General features: G+C 46.9%; 2 protein-coding genes across 2 annotated transcripts; one reads left to right on the plus strand and one right to left on the minus strand.

Annotated features, from left to right (window-relative positions):
* Positions 1 to 589: 589 nt before the first annotated feature.
* On the minus strand, positions 590 to 11,238 carry CPXM1 (carboxypeptidase X, M14 family member 1). Its single transcript, XM_021005506.2, has 16 exons — positions 11,168 to 11,238; positions 10,419 to 10,468; positions 9,617 to 9,760; positions 8,394 to 8,522; positions 8,061 to 8,170; positions 7,676 to 7,815; positions 7,152 to 7,242; positions 6,554 to 6,704; positions 6,274 to 6,362; positions 6,057 to 6,180; positions 3,597 to 3,793; positions 2,847 to 3,026; positions 2,392 to 2,689; positions 1,953 to 2,092; positions 1,640 to 1,742; positions 590 to 901 (listed from the first exon to the last, which is right to left on the minus strand). Exons 1-16 carry the CDS (start codon positions 11,197 to 11,199, stop codon positions 639 to 641), a joined length of 2,241 nt encoding a protein of 746 aa, XP_020861165.1. The 5' UTR covers positions 11,200 to 11,238; the 3' UTR covers positions 590 to 638.
* LOC110221113 (uncharacterized) lies at positions 9,754 to 13,261 on the plus strand. The gene is made up of 3 exons (XM_021005507.2): positions 9,754 to 11,557; positions 11,826 to 11,987; positions 12,444 to 13,261. Exons 2-3 carry the CDS (start codon positions 11,902 to 11,904, stop codon positions 12,973 to 12,975), a joined length of 618 nt encoding a protein of 205 aa, XP_020861166.1. The 5' UTR covers positions 9,754 to 11,557; positions 11,826 to 11,901; the 3' UTR covers positions 12,976 to 13,261.
* The last annotated feature ends 8,094 nt before the right edge of the window (positions 13,262 to 21,355 follow it).

The following is a 21,355-nucleotide window of genomic DNA, read 5'->3' on the forward strand; positions in this document are numbered from 1 at the left end:
ATCCTTCCTCTGACACTTAGAGCTGTGTGACCTTAGGCAAGAAATTACTTAACCTCTCAGCCTCAATTTCCTCATCAGTAAAATGGAGGGATAATAATAGCTCTTACTCACCGGGTTGTGGAGAGGATCAAAAGATTTATCTTTAACATATGTGATAGCCTTTGTAAACCTTAAATATAAATGCTAACTTTGACTATTATTTAGGAGGCAAAGGGAGCCATTGAAAGATTTTAGAGCGGAGGAATAAAGTAACCAGATCTGTGCAGAAAGATGAACAGGATGCATAAGAAGGGTGAAGGGTCCTAGGGCATTGTCTGAGCCAAATCACTAAGCTTGGACCCCATCCCTACTGCATTGGCAGGAGTATCATAGTTTTCTGTGTCTGTATCTTAGCTTCCTACTAAGCTCTGAGCTCTATGAGGAATGTGTCTCATCTACAAATGTTCCCCTAGCCCTGCCCACAACAGGTGCTTAACAAATCTTAAATGAATAAAAATGAATGAATGAGTGAATGAATGAATGAATGAATGAATGAATAAGGTTGACAAGACTAGTTGGGAAGGCTCAAGCCATAGACACTGACACGTGGTGGTGACATGAAGGCTTTAATTCAGGTCCTGCCTGTGACAGCCCCCAGGTCAGCGTCCTGCGCCTCTTGCCCGCACCCTACGGCCCCGCAGGCGGTCCAGCCGCCGCCTTAGGTCAGGAGGCACCTTGGCACCTGCCGCCAGGAGTTCTCGCAGCCGCTGCTTGGGCGTCTTGCTGAGACGGAAGTGGCAAGGAGTGGGACCCTCCTCAAAAGAGACTCGACAGGGCTTAGTGGCTGAGTGGTATCCCTCCGCGCTAGCTGTCACCATGTAATCACCGGGAGTTAGCATTCGCCAGTAGTCCCCGCCTGGGGCTGGGAAGAGGGACACAGGCATATAAGATTCTAAAGCTGAAAGAGAGTTAATGACTGCTAGAACTGACCCTCTCTCCCCTCTCAGATAACTGTGACATCCCCTCTCAGACACCCAGAATCCTGCCCTCCTGAGTCTTGCAGGGCTCCCCCAAACCTAGGACCCAAGTCCCTCTCTTACTTCTCCAAGCTCCCCTAGAGATCTCACTGAGCTGGCCCTACCTTCCCTTGCCACATTCTAAAAGACTCAAATTTGGAACTTCCTCTAGTGAAGAGTAACTCTCACACTATTCTGGGACCTGCCCAATAACTAGTCAATGTCCTTCTTTCCAGACTTTGGGATCTTAGCCCCTCCTCAATGTTGGAACACTCCAGCCTTAGCCACTCTTAGCGCCCCCTACCTCCAGCCAAAGCCTAGTGACTCCTTCAAACCCAAAGCTTGAGCCACATTCTAGAATTCCTTAGTCATTCCTCAGGGTCTCCCTCTGCCCCCACACCAGTCAGTCTCTCACATCTTTCCAATTCCAGCTGCCCTCCCCCATCCCACAGTATTTTACTCCAAACTGAAGTTCTCCCAACCCTCCCTGGTCCCCTTTATTGCCTGGAAACCTCCAATTCAGATAATCACCTTCCTCAACCCTCAGGGCCTCCCCTAACTCCCCAAGGATGGGAGATCCTCTTTGCCTACATTGGATTGGGGTGAGAAGGAGGCTCTTAGTCTGCCCACCCGTTTTGATGTACCTGTGGTGATATCATGGTTGATGCCATCCACTGAGATGACAGCATCTGGGATGCCTTGCTCTGTGTCTTTATCTAACACAAGTCCTGAAATACCCATTCGCACCTAGGGTAGACACAGACACAAAAAGGGGCTTGGGTCCCACTACTCCTGCCCCTCTACCCCCTAAATTTTTCTAGTCTTCAATGGGGGGGGGAAAGAGAGGTCACGGCTGCCCAAGAGCCCAAGCCCCTCTGTGGTGGGTAGGGATCAGAGATGGTGATTGGGTGGGACCAATCCCTGCTTACAAGCAGGGGTCAGAAATTAGAGTGAAACCTGCTCCAGGTAGGTGATGAGGGCATCTTTGTTGTTCTCCCACTCCTGGGGCAGCTCACTCTCGTGTGGGAACTTGTCACAGGAAAGCTCCACTGTAACCTCGAAGCAGTTTGTGTGGAGGTAGCTGAAGTCATTCATACCTAAGGGTAAGGGTGATGTTACTCTAGGGGCGTCATACTCTAGAGATCCATGTGGTTAGAGATAGGACACAGATACACCAACCAGTTACGTGGGGGAGGGGGCTTCACAGGGCAAACCCTAGTACACTTTAGGGAGCACAGTTACATGGAAAAAGCTGTTGTGGAGTGCAGTTGGAGGCTTAAAGGATTCTGGGGTACAGGCACAAGGTTACGGAACCCTGGAAAGGAGAGGCCACAGGCCAGAGGCTTGCATATTCCTGGGGATACAAGGTATCTGGATAGGGATGGGGCTCACGCACTCCCAGCGACTGAGTGCCATTGGGCGCCATTGATGATGTGGCCGTGGTGTGAGAAATCCTCGCTGTGGCAGGGTCTGCGGCCTGGTTCGTGCATGGCTCGGCTGGTCCCTGCATAGACAGTGCTGAGCCAGCGGAATACAGGGTCATCAGGTGTGGGAGTGAGCTCACGGGCTTCCCAGGGGGTGCGAGTCATGTCAAAGGGATAGGACACCACCAACTCTCCACCATGTAAGTTGGCACTTAGCACAAATGGAATCCTCTGCATCCAGTCAATCACAGCCCGAGTCTCTGGGGCCACCTAGGGATGGAGGGCAGAACAAGGTGAGAGGCACTTCCCAGGAGCCTTGAGGTGGCTGCTGGACTGTTTCCGGGTTGTTACTAAGCATCTTTAGGTGGTCATTGTGGGGGGTCCCTGCTTATTACTGAGTTGTTTCAGTGGAGTGGCTGTCACTCACTGTGGCATTGGGCATTGTGTAGTAAGCTGGCAGTGGCAGGTGGTGGTTGGGGAAGGTATGGGGTACCAATCCATCATCCTCAGCTTCCCATAAGGGTGTGTTGAGGTCAGCAAAGTTGTGGTTCAGGTCAATGAACTGGCGGGTCCATCGTCCCTCTGCCCACCCAACCAGCTCTGAGCCCTGTGGGATAAAAGAGAACTCAGAATCAGAACACTCAAAAGGCACAGGTGACCTTGGAGACTCACGAACCAGGGCTGAAAGCTGATGCTCTGTGCTGAAACATGACAGTCAAGCCACAAATGTGGCCACTGGCGGTCACATAGGATAATCAGAATCTGGGATAATCAGGAGTTGGGGGTAAGCCTCTGGTAGTTGGGTTATCCTGTAGTTTATTTTTATCTATTTATTTTTTTTGGTGAGGCAATTGGGGTTAAGTGACTTGCCCAGGGTCACACAGCTAGTAAATATCATGTCATTTAGATGGCTCACAGAGAATAATAGGGCTCAGGGTTCTAGGGGACCAGGAGTGAGACACTGACCCGCCTGCCGGTAATTTCATAGTCATCAGGGCTTATGGAAGGGTGCTGGAGTCTAGAAGTTGGGGCTCAGGGATTACATATGGCCTTAGGGCAACTTGAAGATACTAGAGCACTTGAAGGTGAGCCTGATTTCAGAGACAGAGTCACACCTAAGGATCAATTGTCTTGTAGTCATCAGGGCACAGGGAAGCCTGGGGTTAGGAGGTCTTACCCGTTGGTAAGCTATTTCATAGCCATCAGGGTTCATAGAGGGCAGCAGGTGGATACGTGTCTCAGTGAGGAGCCGAGTCACCCGAGGGTTCCCACGGAGGAATTCAAGGCACAAATATTGCATGAGCAGCAAAAGCAGTTCCCTGCCAAGTGCCTCATTCCCATGCATTCCAGCTACGTACCGCACCTCTGGTTCTCCTAGAGAAGGTACAGTCCATGAAGAGACCCCCTAGGCTCTCAGAGGAGGGATGTGAAGTCATAGCCCCTACATCTCAGTTCATACTTACCTCAGGTGACCCTCAGGGAGAGATAGGACACAGAGCCCTCCCATTCACCTCAGACACCTCTGGGAACCTGACATGAGCTCACAGCCTCCCATTCACCTCTGATTTCCCTTGGGAGAACACAGATTCACCTGCCCCCTTTCACTCTTTCATCTCTGCTATCATCTGTTGTCTCCATCAGACTGCTTTGTATACACATATCCCATGCCCCTCTACCATTCCCTCAATCCCTTCCATATCTCTCCTCCCCATTCCCCATCCCTTCTCCCTTTGACCTTAATTTCATAACCACTGGAGCTTTGGGGACTCTGGCTTTTTTGATCTTTATCTTAGTATTCTCTTAGTGCTGACTCACTAGCATCTCTATTATCTGTCTCATAGTTCTTGTGCAATCCAAACTTAAGGGTGGGATTGTAGAAAGGGCCCTTGTCTCGAAGTCATATGATCAAAGAATCTGAATTGAGAGGGACTTAAGAGCTCATCTAGTTGCCTAGGGTTCTGGAACTTGTTTTTGAAAAACAAAATAGATAGATAGATAGACAGAGAGATAGATAATTGTATGGCAGCATAATTGATTTCCTTTGTAATTTATATTGTGTATATTATTTTATGCATTTAAAAAGATTATTCTGAGAAGGGGTGCATAGGCTTTACCAGACTGCCAAAGGGGACCATGACACAAAAAAAGATTGAGAACCCCTGATCTAGCCAGCCTTCTCATTTTAGGGAAGAAGCTGAGACTGAGAGAGAGAACTGAATTACTTAAAGTCACATGGGTATTAGCAGAACTAGGCTTCAGATCTGGAGATCTTTACACCCCTACTTCAGGTGTTTGAATCCTGCCTCAGTTACTTTCCTCTCTCAGGTCTCAATTTCCTCCTCTGTAAAATAGGTACTAATCCACACTCTGCCTATCTTCCTGGGCTTTAGAAGGACTGTACCAAATACAAAGTGCAGACTGGTCACCTTCCTAGAAGAGCAGGTTCAATGACTGGGGCAAAGCATACCTACTTTCAGGTTATCAGGGAAGAAGAGCCCAGAAAAGGTGTTTTTGTTGTTATTGTTTCTGGTGAGGCAATTGGAGTTAAGTGACTTGCTCAGGGTCACACAGCTAGTGAGTGTTATGTGAGTGAGGGTGCACTTGAACTCAGGTCCTCCTGACTCCAGGGCCAGTACTCTATCTACTGCACCACCTAGCCATCCCGAAAAGGTGTTTTAATAAGGGAGAAGAAATAATGACTAGAAAACCGACCTCACATTGTTGTGAAGCGCAAATGAGTTAATTAATACATGTAAGGTGCTTTGCAAAGCTTAAAGCCCTAGGTAAATGCCAGTTATTTTTGTTCACCTTTTTTTGAAAGGGAAATTAAACTGCTATATCATGGCCAGAGACACATAACATAATTAGATTTCAAAGGCCCGGATGCTGTTGTTGTGGACAAAATGGACTAACGTGGGCTGGTAGAATTTGGTGAATGGTAAATAATTGAAGCGAAGTGTAATCATTCATGGATTGTTGGAGGGAGGTCTCTAGTAGAGTGCCACAAGGATCTGTGCTGGGGCCCGTCCTGTGTAAGCTTTTTATCAATGACTTGGATGAAGATATAAATGGCATGATTTTCAGATTTGTAGACAACATGCAAGTCATGATTTCAAAAGAACTAGAAAGACTAGAATGATAGGCCAGATCTGACATGATTAAATTTAATAGGTACCAGTGGGAAGTTCTATACTCAGGTTCAAACAGTTAATTTCAGAAGCATAGGAGAAATGTTTGTATGAAAAAGATCTTGGTATTTTAGTAGATTACAAGCCTGAAATAAACAAGCAGAATGATATGGAAGGCAAAAAAAAAGCCTACAGACTTGGGGGATGGGGTTGGGGGGCAAAGGTATGACAGCTAGGAGTAGAGGGATGGAACTAGAAACAGTGGAGCAAGGTCACAGAGGTGTTTAGACTTGATGTAAGGAAAGATTAGTGCTCTCCAAAAGCATAATAGTTGGTTACAAGATGTAGGAAAGCAGGCAAACCTCCTCGCTGGAGGTTTGCATTCTAAAGCTGGTTGACATGTTTAGATGTTCAAATGTCCTCTGACGTCCCTTTCAGCTCTGCTATTCTGTAAAGCTCCCTCTAGAAGGTCAATGTGGGGATTATTGCCCTGGGCCCTGTGTCCTTACCTAGCTCATGTTCACCAGGCTGGTCAGACATTTCCATCACATAGAGCTTCAGGCCCTGGTGACTTTTCCCAATGCTGTAGACACGAGTGATATTGGGGCACTGCTCATTCACCTCCTTCATTAGCTGTGGGGGTGGTGGAGTAGAGGAAATAAGCATAGGTAAAGGAGGAATCTGGGAAGGGGAGAGGGAGGATCAGGGTTCAGGGGAGTCTCTGACCTTTCTCATAGCCTTGTAGTTGTGATGTTGGAAGTCCAGGGGGTCTGAGGATCCAAGCTGAGGCTCCCGAGGGAAGAGCCCGTTGGGGTCTGGGTAAGCAGGGGAGACCTTGTCACTAATATCCTACCCGGTTTTTCTCCAGTGTTAATCCCAGTGATCTCCAGGACTTATTCTCCTGGCCCTCTAGCTCCCAGAAACCACTTTCCCCTTCCTCTATTTCCCCAACCACTGGCTCCTGGACCTTCCATCCTGCTTCATGTCCTCTTCCTGGGTCTCTCACCTGGGAGCAGACAGGCTAGCACCTCAAGGCGGAGGCAGGCTGCACCCCCATCTAGCCAGGTCTGGGGTAGTACCCTTATGTATCGGGCCACCTGGGGCTGAGAGAACACCGCCAGCACAGGTGTGTCAGGGTCTGAATTGCCAGGGAACACCTGAGGAGGAGAGGAGTCACAATCCAACCCAGGGAACTCCCACTTCAGAGACCGATGGGACCAGAACAACACCCTGCCCAACCCAAAGAGCCTAGGACTTCAGTAGTGGTCTCTGAATCGAGCTGTTTCTGCCTTTCCATCTCCCTGTCTTCCCTTGGGTTTTCAGAGCTGTCTGTATTTCACCATCCTCCTGTGCCTCTCTATCTTACTATCTCCTGTCTGTCTCTGTATCTGCACCTCCTCATCTCTCTCTGTCTTTCTAACTCTCTCTCTCCATGTCTTTCTTCCCTGTGTCTCAGCAGGCTCAGAGCAGGATCTGGTGCACATGAAGGACAGATCTATTCTAAAATGAGAGGGTTGGAAGCCAGAGGCCTGAGCTCTGGGATGCTGCCCACAGCCTATCCTCCCATGTCCTTCCCACGCTCACCCCCTCCTGCTCCCATTCACCTCATCCAGTCCACTGCTTCGGTTCTTCGTCCCCCACCAGGTAAGAGTGTCATTGCTGAATTGGACCTTGTAGGAAGTGACCCAGTCATACCTTTGGTAGGGGAGAGGAGAAGAAATCCTGAGGGTGAGCCTCTCTTTCTCCCTCTCATACCCAGTTTCTGATCTCAGTATCCTATGATGCTGTGCCCCAGCTAGGGGCATTCCTCGAATGTCTTCCTCTAGAGATCATTGAATATGGTTTCCACATTTTACAGATGGGGAAAATGAGCGAGCCCCAAAGAGAGGCAAAGTCACACATCTGGGACAGAGACAGGAGAAGGATCAAAGTGTCTTGGTTCCCGGATCCAAGCTTTTTTGCCAGTTGTAGATCCTAACCTTGAGATCCAGGACCCCATAAGTCCTTCTAAAGTCACTGCCTTGGGCAAAGGTTCCAATATAAATGCTCTGACTTGAGTCCTGCCTACCCAGCAGCCCCCCACCTACAATTCATCATGGCCCAACTTGGCCTGTCCTGTCCTTCAAACCTCCAGATGGAGTTCCTGCCCTGGGTTATGACACCGGTGAACTGGGCTGTCCGACCAGCATCCACTTGTAGCCAAGGTCGATCATCTTCTGTCTCTGGGCACCAAGCCCCATCAAAGAGATCCCCATCCTCTAAGCCTGACTGTGGGACAGACATCAAGAGAAAGACAAGGTATTAGGGGAGGGGGCAAGAGACTGTAGGAGAGAGTTTTCTTTTTGTGGGGAGGGTGTCTGAAAGGGCATTCTCCATAATTTTTTTTTTTACTAAGAGATTCTCTCTGTCTTTGCAGAAAGGTTTATATAAGGGCCTCTCTTGGGTAGATTGCAATCTATTGGGGGAGGTGTTTCTGATGTAGAGATAGAGGTTGGGGAGGAGGAGTTTCTGACCTGGATGTTGAGCCTTCCACGATGGGCTCCCAGGCCATATGACTGGCTACTGGAAGCCTGGAGCTGTTCATCAGAGACTCGAAGAGATTCCAGCCCCAGGGGTGGGCAGCCTGTATAGGGGCAACAAATGAGGGGGGAACACAGGAAGATGGGCTCCATAATGCATATATTTCTGTCTGTCTTGGCATAAGTCCTTCCTTATGTTTGGATGTTATAGGGTTCCTGTATCAACCTGTGTATCCAAACACGTCTATACGGTCATGTATGTGTCAGTGTATCTGTGTTTGGATGTTTCCCTGTCCCTTGACTGAATGTCCCTCAATTGAGAGCTACCTGGCTCTGGATCCTGAGTGATCTCTTTGTTTACTGGGCTAGGGTGGGTTGGACTCAGCTTCTTCCTCTTCTTCACAATAACTTTTTTCTTCTTGACAACTCGGAGCTTGACTCGAAGCACTGGCTTTGCTGAGGGAAGAAGGGCAGGAAGGTTGGAAGAAATCCAAGCAGGGCAAAAGCTGAACTAGATCCCTGGAGACAGACATTCTTCATTCGTGATCTTGGTAGGAAGGTGGAGGGGCGGGGGAAGGGACGATGTTACTCCCCCAATACATAATTTCAATTCAATTCACTAAACATTTATTGTTTCTGCCTCAATTACTTTTCTCTAGTTGTTTTTATTCCTTCCTCCCCCTCACCCACTCCTTTTCTGTCTCTTATCTCTACCCTATCCTTCTTTCCCCCTTTTTTCTCTACCTCCCTTGTCTCTGTTGTTTCCACAGTTTCTCTCTGTCTCTCTCTGTGTGTCTCTGTGTCTGTGGGTGCCTCTCTCTCTTCCTCCCCCAACCCCGCCTGTTTTTCACTCTCTATTTTTCATTGTTTCTCTCCTTATCTCTTCCTCTCTATCTCCTAAGCTTCCTTTTCTTCCCTTTCTCTGTTTCTCTCACTCTCTCCATGTTTAGATTTCCACATGAATTTCATATTTCTCTCCCTTTATCTCTTTCTCTCCCCCTCCGTGTCTCCATTTATTTCCTTTTTGCCTTCTTTTCGGAGCCTTAAATCTCCTCTCCTGCTTAAGAGACTGCATTTCTCACCAGCCTTAGGTCTCTACTCTTTTCAGAGCTTTCCTAAGTCTGAGATCCCGGGAGGGACAGGCCAGCCAGGTCCAGATGGAATCTCCAATGCCCAGAAATTGGGAGTGTGAATAAGCAAGTATGTGAGAGAGAGAGAGAGAGAGAGAGAGAGAGAGAGAGAGAGAGAGAGAGAGAGAGAGAGAGAGAGAGAGAGAGAGTGTGTGTGTGTGTTTAAGAGTTGGGGGAGGGAGTGTGGAAGGTTTTGAGTGAGTGTAGGGGGAAGGGGCTGAGAAGTATGTGACTCGGAACGAGGAGGGGAGTGGAGAGGGAATGGGCTGAACCACTGAAGACTTGATATCTATGAAGGTTTCTGGAAGTACCAACTGCGCTCAGACTCAGACTTAGACAATTCAGTTCAATTCAAAAAAGATTTATGGAACCGACCCGACCCTGAAAAAGACGATCTGAGAAGAGGGACGGGAGTCTCACCTTTCTCCTTCTTCGCCTCCTCTTTGGACCCCCCAGGCCTCGGGGTGTAGGCATGAGGAGCTCGGAAAGCCGGGGTCCCCGGTCTTGGGGTTCGAGGAACCGGAGCCGTCTGGGTTGCGGGTCGTGAGGTGGAGGTAGCAGGAGCTGGGGAAGTTGAGGACCAAGGGATTCTAGGGGTCAGGGACTCAGGGCTCCGGAGACCAGGAGTAAAGATATTGGGGATAGAGGGAGTTGCGGGCTGAGAGGTTCGGGAGACCTGGGATTTCGGTGGTTTGGATCGTGGGGCAGAGGTGGTAGGGTCCGGGGAAATTGCGGGCCTGGGGGGTTAGGGGGACCTGAGACTCCGAGGTCCGGCGGCGGGAAGTTGGGCTGGCAGAGGCTGGAATTGCCCCCAGACCGGGGCTGAGGCGAGAGGTCTGTGCCAGGACGGTCAGGGTAAGCAAGAGCCCCTGCATGGCCAGGGCATGGAGGGGATAGGCAAAGGGATGGTTTGAGGGGCGGGGGTGGGGAGAGAAGTTGTGTGGTGTTTGTCCGTCAGTCAGTCCGTCGGTCTGAGTCTCCCTCCTGGTCTTGGCTCCTTCCACCGCCCTGCCCCTCTCCCCCTTATCCCTCGCCTCCGCCCCTTCCTCCCGTTCTCCCCTTCCCTCTAAGTTGTCCCAACCCAGAAAGTGAGGGGAGGTTGTTGCTGACCCACTTCAAACTCAGGTCCCTCCCCCGACCAGCGCCCCTGCGAAACGGAGTCCAAAGCCGGGAAACTGAGGCCCAGAACTTGGGGCTATTCCTCGTGTATTCCTCTAGCTACCTTCCTCTACCCAGTACAGCAGGAACCTCTGGGCAGTGAAATCCAGGAGGCTGCGAGTTAGGGAAGGGCGGGGGAAGATAAGAGGAGGAGAGTAGCAGCTCCACGTGCCGAGCTGCTGTCTACAACTTCCCACTCCCCCTTCCTCAGGCTGTCCAGTACCCCCACCCCCACCCCTTTTATATCCGGAGGAGCTGGAAGGGATGCATAGCCAAGGAATCTCCGTTTCCATCTCCACCTCCCCCCCGGGAGGCTCTAGCAGGGGGCGTGACTGTGGGAGGAGTGTGCCCCAGTGGGGCTACGAAGAGGGGGATCTGAGGGATGGGGGAGGGAACTTTGCTTGGGGAAAGACCCTAGGAGCTAAGAAGAATTGTAGGAGAGGCCAAGCTGCGGATCCAGATTTGCTGGCGCATAGCCCGATAGCACCCTCCACCATTTCTGAGGGAATGTTGAGGAGGAAGAAAACTGAGGCTGAGAGGGAAGTGCGGGAGGTGAAGAAGGGAGAGTTCCATCTTTGTTCAAAGTCAGGATCGAGGACTGAAGGCGAACACTGGCATCGGAGCTCCCCAGTCCACTTTCCTTCTCTCCGCCCCCACCATCTGCCACGTTCCCCGTTATGTAACTACAGCTGAGGCTGCAGATGCAGATGGGAGGGGACCGGGCAGATGTGGGAGGGGGCGGGGCAGATGTGGGGACTGGGTGGTCGGCCGTCTAACTCCAGAAGATCTAAATCCCTCCGCTTTAAAGTCTACCTGAGCCCAAAGGAACTGTCTGTTTCAGTCATTCTCTTCTGTCTTTTCCATCCCCTCGGATCCGGGGCGGGTTCCCATCCAATTTCATAGACATTTATCAAGTAGCTATTACGCTAGCGGCTCCGGATACACTCACGAAAACGGAGCAGTATCTACCCTCAAGGAACTTATATTCTATAGTGATTGGGGTGGGTGTCGGGGGGGGGCTACCCCCTAGTATCCTTAAACTCAGTCTCCTACATCAGACCTGGGACTGTGTCTCCCCACCCAGTTCCGGCCCTTGGGATGCCCCGCCATCCCCACCCAATGGGTCATAATAGGGCCAGGGTCACCTCCCAGGATCTGGGACTGGACTGGAGAAGAGGGGCCCGGGCAACTCCAACAGCAGGGGTGAGACCTTGGCCCCTGGAGCGGGGTTGGTTGAGGCTGAGCTCGAGCTCCTGGCGGGCGGAGGCGGCCAGTGTGGAAGCCTCTGGGAAGTGGGGGACAAGGCTGAAGATGGAGAGGCTGAGCTAAAGCCGGGAGGAGGAATTGAAATGGGAGAAAAAGGACTATGACTAGGAGCGGAGAGGAGACTTAGTTTGGGGTACAGAAGAGAGGAGGGGTGGAGCTGATCTTGGAGGGATGGTGCTTTACGGATCTCCTCTCCACCCTCCAGCCCCTAGCCCCCAGCTCCTCTGTTCCATCTGGGGCTGGCTGAGTCCCGGGCCCGGCGGGGTCATCAACTACAGGGAATGAACTGCAAGAATGAGTCAGACTGGGACAAATCGCTGGGGTCCAGCAACACTGATAACTCCCAGGCTTCTCTGCTCCGGATTCTGTGAGTGACGGAAGCCGGTGGCCCGATGCTCTTCCAGAAGCTCCCGCCCCTACCACCCCACTCTCCCAGGAGCCCACTTGCTTTTCTATACCCCCTACCTTGCTCTCTACACTTCCCCTGCCCCTCAGCTCGCCCACTCATAGTCCGTTAGGCTCCCATGGCCTCAGCTCAGGAGCCCCCGCTAGGTTTGCGCCCGGAATCTGGGGACAGAGGAGTAGTTTTAGGAGGGGTCTGGTGTGTGTGTGTGTGTGTGTGTGTGTGTGTGTGTGTGTGTGTGTGTGTGTGTGTGTGTGTGTGTGTGTCGGGGGGAAGTAGCTCTGGGAGGGGAGAACTTTGGGGAGGGATTTGGAAGTGGGATTTGAGAAAAGAAGCCTCCCCCTGTCCCCGCTGCTGCCGTCTATCCCGTCCACAACCCACTGCCCCACTCTCCGTGCCTCTCGTCCTATGTCCCCCCAGGTTCCTGGACGTGCAGAATGTGCTATGCCCCCGGTGCCGCAACAGGAGGAGGAATGCTCGGTGCCAGAGATCGATCGAGGAGTGTACGGACCAGTGCTCGACTGCGCACGATGACAGGAGCGAAGACTTAGACCAGAACCAAGACAGGGACAGGGACAGGGACCTGGACTGGGATGGGGATGGAGAAGAGGACGGTGATGGGGACGGGGACGGGGACGGGGACACCTCCACGTGTTGGGTTCAGTACTTAAGCCGAGACCACCACCGCTCTAACCAGAGCCGCTCCCTTTCTTCCGAGTCCCCTCGGACAAGGCAAAGAGCGTCCTTCGGCTTGCAGTGGCTTCATCCTCTGGAGCTGGCTCTGTATGTAGCTGGTGGGCTGGTCCTGCTGTCCTTGCTAGGAACAGAGAACTTAGAAACGCTTCTGCCCTTCTTTTTCCTCTTTGTCCTTTACGTGCTATTCACTATGCCCCTGGCAAAGGTACTAGGCAGCAAGAGGCCATCTCCAAAGCAGATTTGGAGGCAGTATTAAGGCAAAGCTCTGGGTCTAATACGCTCTCAGCCCCAAATGCAGGGGAGCTCTCCTCGGAATGCAGACCATATCCTCGAATATTGAAATCCATACCTGGAATACAGTGCCCTGACCAGAGCAGACCCGATCTCCTTAATCTCTGCCCAATCTCCAATAGGAATCTTGGACTGGGAAGCAAACACGGGAGCCCAAAATACAGCCCAAATACAAAGGACCCCAGACCCAAACAAGACCCAGACTGGAAAACATCTGAAAAAAGCAATAAAGGGGCCCTGACCCAGCCATCTCTCAGTGTTGCATCTTGCTGGATTGGGGATGAGAATAAGAAGGGGGGAAGTCATGTTGTTTTGCTCTGTTGACCTCCAAAGATAGGAAATAGGGTTGTGTGATACTAGTTCTAACTAACCATATGGATGATACTAATAGTTTCAAGGTTTGCAAAGTATTTTTCTCAAATCAACCCTGAGGTAGGAATTTTACCCAATTTACAGTTGGGTAAACTGAGGTTCACATATATTAAGTGACTTAACCAGGTCACAAATCTAGTGTCTGAGCCAGGATTTAAATTCCAATCTTCCCTAACTATAGTATACTTTCCACTGAGCTGCTCTGCCATTTTAGGCCTCATTCTACTGAGGGGCAACAGTGGACAAGATCTGAGGAAACAGACATACTGGGTTTAATTTGGCTCTGAGTTATCTGGGTGAGGGGAAACATGAATGGAGAAACAGCAGGTCTGATCTGAAGTAAACCACACCCATTGAGAGAGTACATACCCACAGAAGACCCAGAGACAGAAATAAGCTGATCCCTGTTGTGTCCATGGCCATTGGCAGGGAGGGGAATCTAGGCAAGCTTAGAGGGACAAGCATAATGTGGAAAGAAAAGGACTCCAGTGTGGAATAGAAAAGGGGATGGCAGAAACGGGAGCCAGCAGAGGGAGCAATGGCCTACCAAGAGATTTAGGTGAGTGAATGCAGTACCCACTGAGGCCACAAAGTGGCCAATGAGCTAGCCCTTGGGCCTCAATGGACTCATCTCAGAGCTCTGAACCTGGAGTCTCAACTCAGCTTCCTTGTATTGCTCCCCCTCTTATTTTTAGTTCCCCAAAACAAACAGGAAAGGATCTCAGAGGTCACCTAGAACAATCTTTATCTGAAAAATACTATCTCCTCCATGACATCCCAGACAAATGGTCAGCCAGCCTTCCATTAAGATTTCCATTGATGGAAAACTCACTGCCTTCCATTCGGGTGCAGCTCCAATTCTTAGGAAACTTCTTATATGGAGCCAGATCTGCCTCTATACCAGGGGTAGGGTACCTGTAGCCTCGAGGCCACATGTCTCGAGGCGACACCTGAAGACCTAGAGGGCTACTTATAATGGCAGGTTCCCCACCCCTGCTCTATACCTTCCACCCATTACTCTCTGTTTGGCCCTCAGGGACCAAGGCAAACATCCAATCTCTTTTCTACTTGACAACAAGCCTCAAATACTTTGAGACATCCTGTCTCCCCTAAATGTCCTGTTCTCCAAGCTAAACATCCCTAGTTCATTTAATCCACTCTCTTGGGACATAAACAGGTAGCCTGGCACAATGGAAAAGAATAGATTGGCAGCTACATGTCCTTGGCTGGAATCCTGGCTCTGCTAATATGAGGCTGGACAGATAACTTCAGCTCTCTTGGGATTCAGGTTCCTCATCTATAAAACAAGAGAGTTGTGTTGCTAGATGGGCGTAGCTGGGTGGCAAAGAGGATAGAGCACCAGGCCTGAAGTCAGGAAGACTTATCTTCTCCAGTTCAAACTGGGGCCTCTGACTAGCTGTGTGACCCTGGGCAAGTCACTTAACTCTGTTCACCTCAGTTTCCTCATCTGTAAAGTGAGCTGGAGAAGGAAATGCAAATCCACCAGTATCTTTGCCAAGAAAACCCCAAATGGAATCATGAAGAGTCGGACATGACTGAACAAAAAAGTTGCTAGATGATCTGTAAACTCTCTTCAAGTTTGAACCCCTAAATCCTAAAGTCTTTTCCTGAAAGAGATTACCATCCCTTTGACAAGCTCTAGGTTGTCCATATTCTTCCTAAAATCTGGAGTCCAAATGTGGTCTGATGCTGCTGGTGGAATTATCACCTCCACCTTTTTGGACTCGTGGCTTTCTCTCTCTTAATACAGTTTTAGATGACATTAGGGTTTTTGGTTTTGTTTTTTGCCTTTTTGTTGACTCAGTTTAAAAGATAGGAAGAAAATTTCCTGGAAGTTTGCAAATTTAATTAAAGGGGCTTTAAACTGCAAAGAGAGAGGGAAGGAGAAAAGCACCTCCATATTTCCACCAAACTAGGTGCCAGAATATAGCTACAATGTTAAAAGGGTAGCAGTTGAAATGCTCAGAAATTCACATACTAAATCCAGAGGAGAAGCCAGCAGTAAAACCTCTTGTTGAATTATTGCAGGACATTGTAATTGAACACTAAATTTAACAACTACTGTAGCTATTCAGACCTTGGAAAATTAGTATACTTTCTCGGAAATTGATTCAAATTAAGGGCTATTTATTTGGAGGATAACAAAGTTGCTAAGGTACTTTAGATACAACAGTTTAACTTACACTAACACAAATGGTCAGGTTAGGATAAATTTCAATGGGAGGTAATGATTTTAACAGTTAGTTACAGCCTATAAAATACATACAAAAGAAAAAGGTTTCATTGGGCCTTAGAATTACTATAGCAAATACTACAAGCTTGAACCAACACTCAAAACAACATTGATAAAAAAAATTGTAATTAGAAATAATGGAGATTAGCTGCTACATGCAATAATCCTTGTTACCTTCACTATTTGTACCTAGTTTGAGTTCATATTTATATACGTGACTATTATAACCCTTTATTTTCACTCTCTGAGTTATCTCAGACCAGCTAACATTATATATATTTCTTACATTGTAGTAGTGCAAAAAAGGACAACTTACTCAAAATAGACATGCAGGGTAAATACCTGGATAATACATTAGATGGACAATACTCAACAGTTAGTGCCCAAACCACAGCATCTCCCAATCACTGGAGACAGAAGTTTGCACATGCAGTTTGACTACAGCCCCACAGTCAAGCAAACAATACCCAACTTTAGGAATCAGGAAATAGGTTAATAACTTTGTGTATCTAATGACCAGGAAAAGTGCTTGATCTTGACGTCTTGGACACCATCATCCCTCACCTGGGTCAGTAAATTTTCAGGATTCTTAATGGTAGCCATGCATGGATTCCATGGTGGCCAATGGTCACATTAAGGAAGTAGAAAGAAGCATTGAGTCCAATGTCTGGCATTAGCAGAAAGTGGGGAAAACCTCAGTATTTACAACAGAGCTGTCTCATCAGTTCCCCAAAGTCTGTCATCTGGAGAAGAGTTGTAAAAGCGGGAATGTCTGCAAACTTTGGCCAGATAAGGCACAACATCTAGGGAATCTCCTAGCTCTATGGACACTTTTTTTTTGCCTTCCTTCTTTCTTCTTCATCTTCCTTTTTCCTTCCACTACCTGCTTCAAACTTTCCCCTTCTTATCTCTGTCTCATTGTCCAAGTCTGAGCTGGGAGCATGCCTAGCCAACCAGAATCCTTCTGTGTGATGTCATATGCATGGCAGAGCCAGTTAATTTGATTGCCACAATTCATTTCATAATGTCTGAAATATGATTGCTATGGCCATTTTCCACAACATTTATAAGGATGGTTGCTATTCAGGATCTTTGTAATTGCAAGTGCCATCTTTCTTCTGTGAATTGCTTGTTAGAAAATGTATATATGGCCACACATATTTGTGATGGCCTTCTGGCCCATTTCATAGATATTCCAATATACAAAGTACTAAATTAAAAGCCCTGAGTGAGTATTAGATTAGAGACTATAACTACAGCATGGTTTTGTGTCTGGATACAGGCTCAGGAGAGTTAAGAGCTAAAATATAATAAAATGGTATATTTTTGGTGGAGTATATATGAAATATAGTAAAATATAATAAAAATATATAAAATATAATAAATTCAGGCTGGAAAGAAATTGAAAGTCATGTTTTGTTGTTGTTTTGTTTTACCATGAGACCTATTGTGAATTAATGGTTACCTGAGTGAGGTAGGAGCTCTGAGGCTTTGAGAAAGTTTTTCAGAGTCCAGCTAAGACTATAAAAGCAGGTCCTCTGTTTCCATGAGAATGAATCAAATAAACAAACAAGCAAACATCAATCATTCATGAGATTAAGTCAGACTTTCTCCCTTTCCTTTTCTATTTCCTTCACCTCTTCAACCAATTATAAAGCTCAAAAAACCCAGTGTACATCTGGGAGAGGAGGTGACAGATAATTCCTTAACACTTTGCATTTCCACCAAACAATTCCTTAAGAATCCCTAAGATTCAAGAAAAATGAGTACATATCAGATATGGACCTTTCCTATATAAAAAGAGAGAATACTGAAAAAACATTTTTCAAAACTTCTGCTATACATCCCTTTTCTCCAGTCCCCTCCAGCTGAACATATATTCAGGTCAACCAGACAATAATTGAAAGTCTACCTGGAGAATCAAGCAAGAGAACTTCCATTATCCCTTATCTCCAGCTTTCCTGAGGCCGTATGTTTACAGTAAAGAATAATCTTCCACTCATCTCTTTCAGATATATAAGTTTATATAAGCACCATGCTCCTTTTCTTTAAAGTGTGGATATTGATGTACCATAAAAATTACTTATTTGAAAATGTTTTAATGTAGGAATTAAAATGGGTAGGGGAACTTGATAAACTCTTCATTTTAAGAAAAACAAATCTTTGCATCATAAACAATGAATATGAAAGTATTGAAGAAGCATGGGAAGACTTACATGAACTGATGCAGAGTGAAGCAAGCAGAAACAAGAAAACAATGTACACAATGACTATTAAAATGTAAATAGAACAGAAAAAAAGTTAAACTGAATGCAGTGCTATTATATTGATGAGCCTTGGTCCAGGAGAAGACATGAGAAAATACGTAATCCCTTCTCTTCTTTCCAGGAGTAAAGAGGGCTATTGGTATGAAAAATTACATGTACTGTCAGAATCTATTGGTCTGTTGCTTAGTTTTGCTAAACTTCTTTTTCTTCTCTTTATCTTTTATTCTTTTATTCTAATTGGGTTGGCTCCAAAGGCTGAGGGAGTGAGGAAGAATATATTGAAATTGAATGAGATGTCTATATGTACATATGTGTGTGTTTTACTGTAGCAGGGATGAATGAACTGTAGTACTTCCCACCGAGCTGTGATGTGACCCAGCAACTCCTGATTGGACCCTTGATCTTTATGACTGGGTTACATCAAAGATAACTATTCTCAGAGTTAGTGGAAGCCTTGATCACTTTCCCACTCCTAGCAGGCTATAATAATTGTAGAAATGTTCCAATCTTTGTCTTTTTAGTCGGCTCCTGTAGGACTTCCTGCATTTTTCTTTTTAGGATTTCCAGTAAGTAGGAAGCAGAGAATGTCTTTCTTCTACCCAGTGGCAATTATAGCTATAGCCACACAGGAAGCAACATGTGCTTACCTAGGCGAACCCAAGCTCCTGGCTGGTTTCTTCTGTCTCTGTGTTTCTTCCCTGAGAATAGATCTATATCCAGAAACCAGCAAACCTGTGAAAAAAGAACATTTCTAACTTTGATGACTATTTTGTGAATTCAAGAGTTCCTGGGCCCCTGGATTGGTGCTGGCTGGTCACCACAATTCTTGTAACTGCATAGCTTCTATGAGGAGATGGCCACCAACAAGAGGATGCTGCAGTTGAAAAGTTTGTTAAAGCTCAAGGCAAGCTCCGATTGGCCAGGAGATCTGAATCTTATGAGTTGCCTAGACTGTGTAGGTCTGAGGGGAAGGTGAAATAATCTTTTTTTAACAGTCTCACAATGTTGCCTTTACCTTTCAGGAGAATATAATGATGGTAACACGTCTTTCTTCTTTTATGTTTTAAGTTAATGCACATTTTGTGTGTGTGTGTGTGTACATGTGCATTTAAAGCATTTCTCTTGTGGTGGAGGAAATACATAGCTGTCCTATATCTTCTATTTGTTTTGAACATTGTATATCTTTTCTGAAAGGAGAGACTAATAATCAATTTGGGGAAGGAATATCAATGTACATTCTTTTCTTTTCTTTTTTTTTGGCTAGGCAATGGGGGTTAAGTGACTTGCCTAGGGTCACACAGCTAGTAAGCGTTGTGTCTGAGGTCAGATTTCAACTGAGACCAGGGCCGGTGCTCTATCCACTGCACCACCTAGCTGCCCCTTGATGTACATTTCAGAGAGAGGGGTCCATTAATACTTTTATTTGTTTGTTTGTTTGTTTGTTTGTTTGCTAGGCAATGGGGTTAAGTGACTTGCCCAGGGTCACACAGCTAGTAAGTGTTAAGTGTCTGAGGCCGGATTTGAACTCAGGTCCTCCTGAATCCAGGGCCGGTGCTCTATCCACTATGCCACCTAGCTGCCCCCATTAATACTTTTTGTAGAGATCTGAGGCATGAAACATACCTAGCCTTTGTGTTAGAGATTCTCTCCCCCACCCGATAGTCTTACTCTACAAGCCAAAGAGATCAAGAAAAACTTGATCTCCTGACTTTGGGGTTAAGCAACCCCCAAGATGAATCCAGAATCTGTTTGAGCACAGGGTCAGAGTACTTTCTATGCAAGGACCTCCCCATGATGTAGGTCATGGAGAAAAGAGAAGAAAATCTAAACTCAGAAAAATAACTCTCATTCAACATGCTGTGGATACACTGATGGCAAAGGCAGTTCAGAGCATCTCTGTGATGAGTAGAATTCTCTTCCCCTTAATTTTTTGGGAGGCATAAACCACAGAGAAACATATGGTCCATGCCTACCTGAATATGCATCCCTTATATGTGCTTTGAGAATATTCATTTGGCATCCCTGCAGAGAATAGATTAAAGAATGATGAGTCTGAATGAAAGCAGAGAAGCCAATTAGAACCATACTGAAATAATCTAAGGAAGAGGTGATGAGGACCCTAAATAGGGTATGAAGTTGTAATTGGTGGATCTGACTGCAGCTGGTCCCTGTTAAATTGTTTGGTATGGGAACAAACTGAGATGCTCATAGGTCACCAAACAGTTAACAAAAGGTTTACTTACCATAATATAGAGAGGATATTCAACAAAGATACTGACACATTTGGCTTAGGTAGACAAGGCCCCTTTGGAAATGTGTCTGGTTGAGGGGAGGGAAGGACCCTGATAGATAGTAGCCCTACCATAAAGCCATATGAGTACAGAGAAGGGACAGACACTAGAGATATGGGGATTAGGACCTGACTGAATATGACAGTAAGAGATGAGTCAAGAATGACTCTGAGGTTGTTAAGGAGGATGGAAATGCCCTCAATAGAAACACAGAGGTTTGGAGAAGGCCTAAGTTTGAGGAATTGTTTAGTTGTGTTTAACTCATTGAGTTTGAGGTGCTGGTAGGACATCCATGTAATACCAGCTATAATTACGTGGGGAAAAATTCAGGAGGGAGACAAAGACTAGCATAAGTAGATTTAGGAATCATCTATACAGAGGTGATGCAAAAAGGCAGAATTGGGTTTGATATAAAGAAAAATCTTCTGAATAACTGGAACTCTACTAGAGTGAAATGGATTCCTTTGAGAGCTAATGAATTCTTCCTTAAAAGAGGCCTTCAAGCAAAGGCCAGATGACCAAATGTCTGACACACAGTGAAGAGAATTCTTGTCCAGGCACAGGTGAAACTACACGGACCTGGAGGTCCTTTCCAATTCTGAGATTCTGAGATTCATATTGATCCCACTATTTGATAAAAGCTCTAGGATTTTTTTTAATTGATACCTTTTGTTTTTACAATCAGTTACACTTTCCAATTATATTCCATCCCTGTCCCCTCCTAGAGAGCCATCCCCTGCAGTGAAGAATTTTAAAAGAGAGGGGAAAATCCACAGCTCAGCAAAGCTAACCCACACATTACCCAAGTATGACGTTATGTATAATGTTCCAAACCCATAGTTCATACCCTCTCCCAAGAAGGAAAACATTGCCTTTTCATCTCTTCTTTGGCACCAAGCTTGACCATGTAATTTTATGGCATTCATTATTTTTTCCCTGTCGTTCTTTCTATTTCCATTGTTGTGGTCACTGCCTTTACTGTTTTCCTTCTGCAAGATTTTTGAAAAATTGAAAAAAAAATTGAACTGTCTTGTTCGTATAAAAGCATCAATCCTGTCCTCCAAACTCTAGATCTCTTCTCCCCTGGTTCCAGCATGGTTGCCTTGCTGAAGCTGCCCAGGCTGAAGGAACCATACTCATTGTCACTACCATGGATTTCCA

Source organism: Phascolarctos cinereus, unplaced genomic scaffold (genome assembly GCF_003287225.1).
Source record: "Phascolarctos cinereus isolate Bilbo 61053 unplaced genomic scaffold, phaCin_HiC Scaffold_9;HRSCAF=440, whole genome shotgun sequence".
Lineage (NCBI taxonomy): Eukaryota > Metazoa > Chordata > Mammalia > Diprotodontia > Phascolarctidae > Phascolarctos > Phascolarctos cinereus.

Bases quoted from the DNA above. Each gene is read 5' to 3' on its own strand.
- CPXM1 (XM_021005506.2), bottom strand. From the start codon at position 11,199: ATGACTGAAACAGACAGTTCCTTTGGGCTCAG. The intron at 8,523-9,616 runs GTGAGACTCCCG...TTCTTCCCTCAG, and splicing joins GGAGGCGAAGAAGGAGAAAG to CAAAGCCAGTGCTTCGAGTC. The intron at 6,705-7,151 runs GTGAATGGGAGC...TCTCCTCCTCAG, and splicing joins GAAGCAGTGGACTGGATGAG to GTGTTCCCTGGCAATTCAGA.
- LOC110221113 (XM_021005507.2), top strand. From the start codon at position 11,902: ATGAACTGCAAGAATGAGTCAGACTGGGACAAATCGCTGGGGTCCAGC. The intron at 11,988-12,443 runs GTGAGTGACGGA...ATGTCCCCCCAG, and splicing joins GCTTCTCTGCTCCGGATTCT to GTTCCTGGACGTGCAGAATG.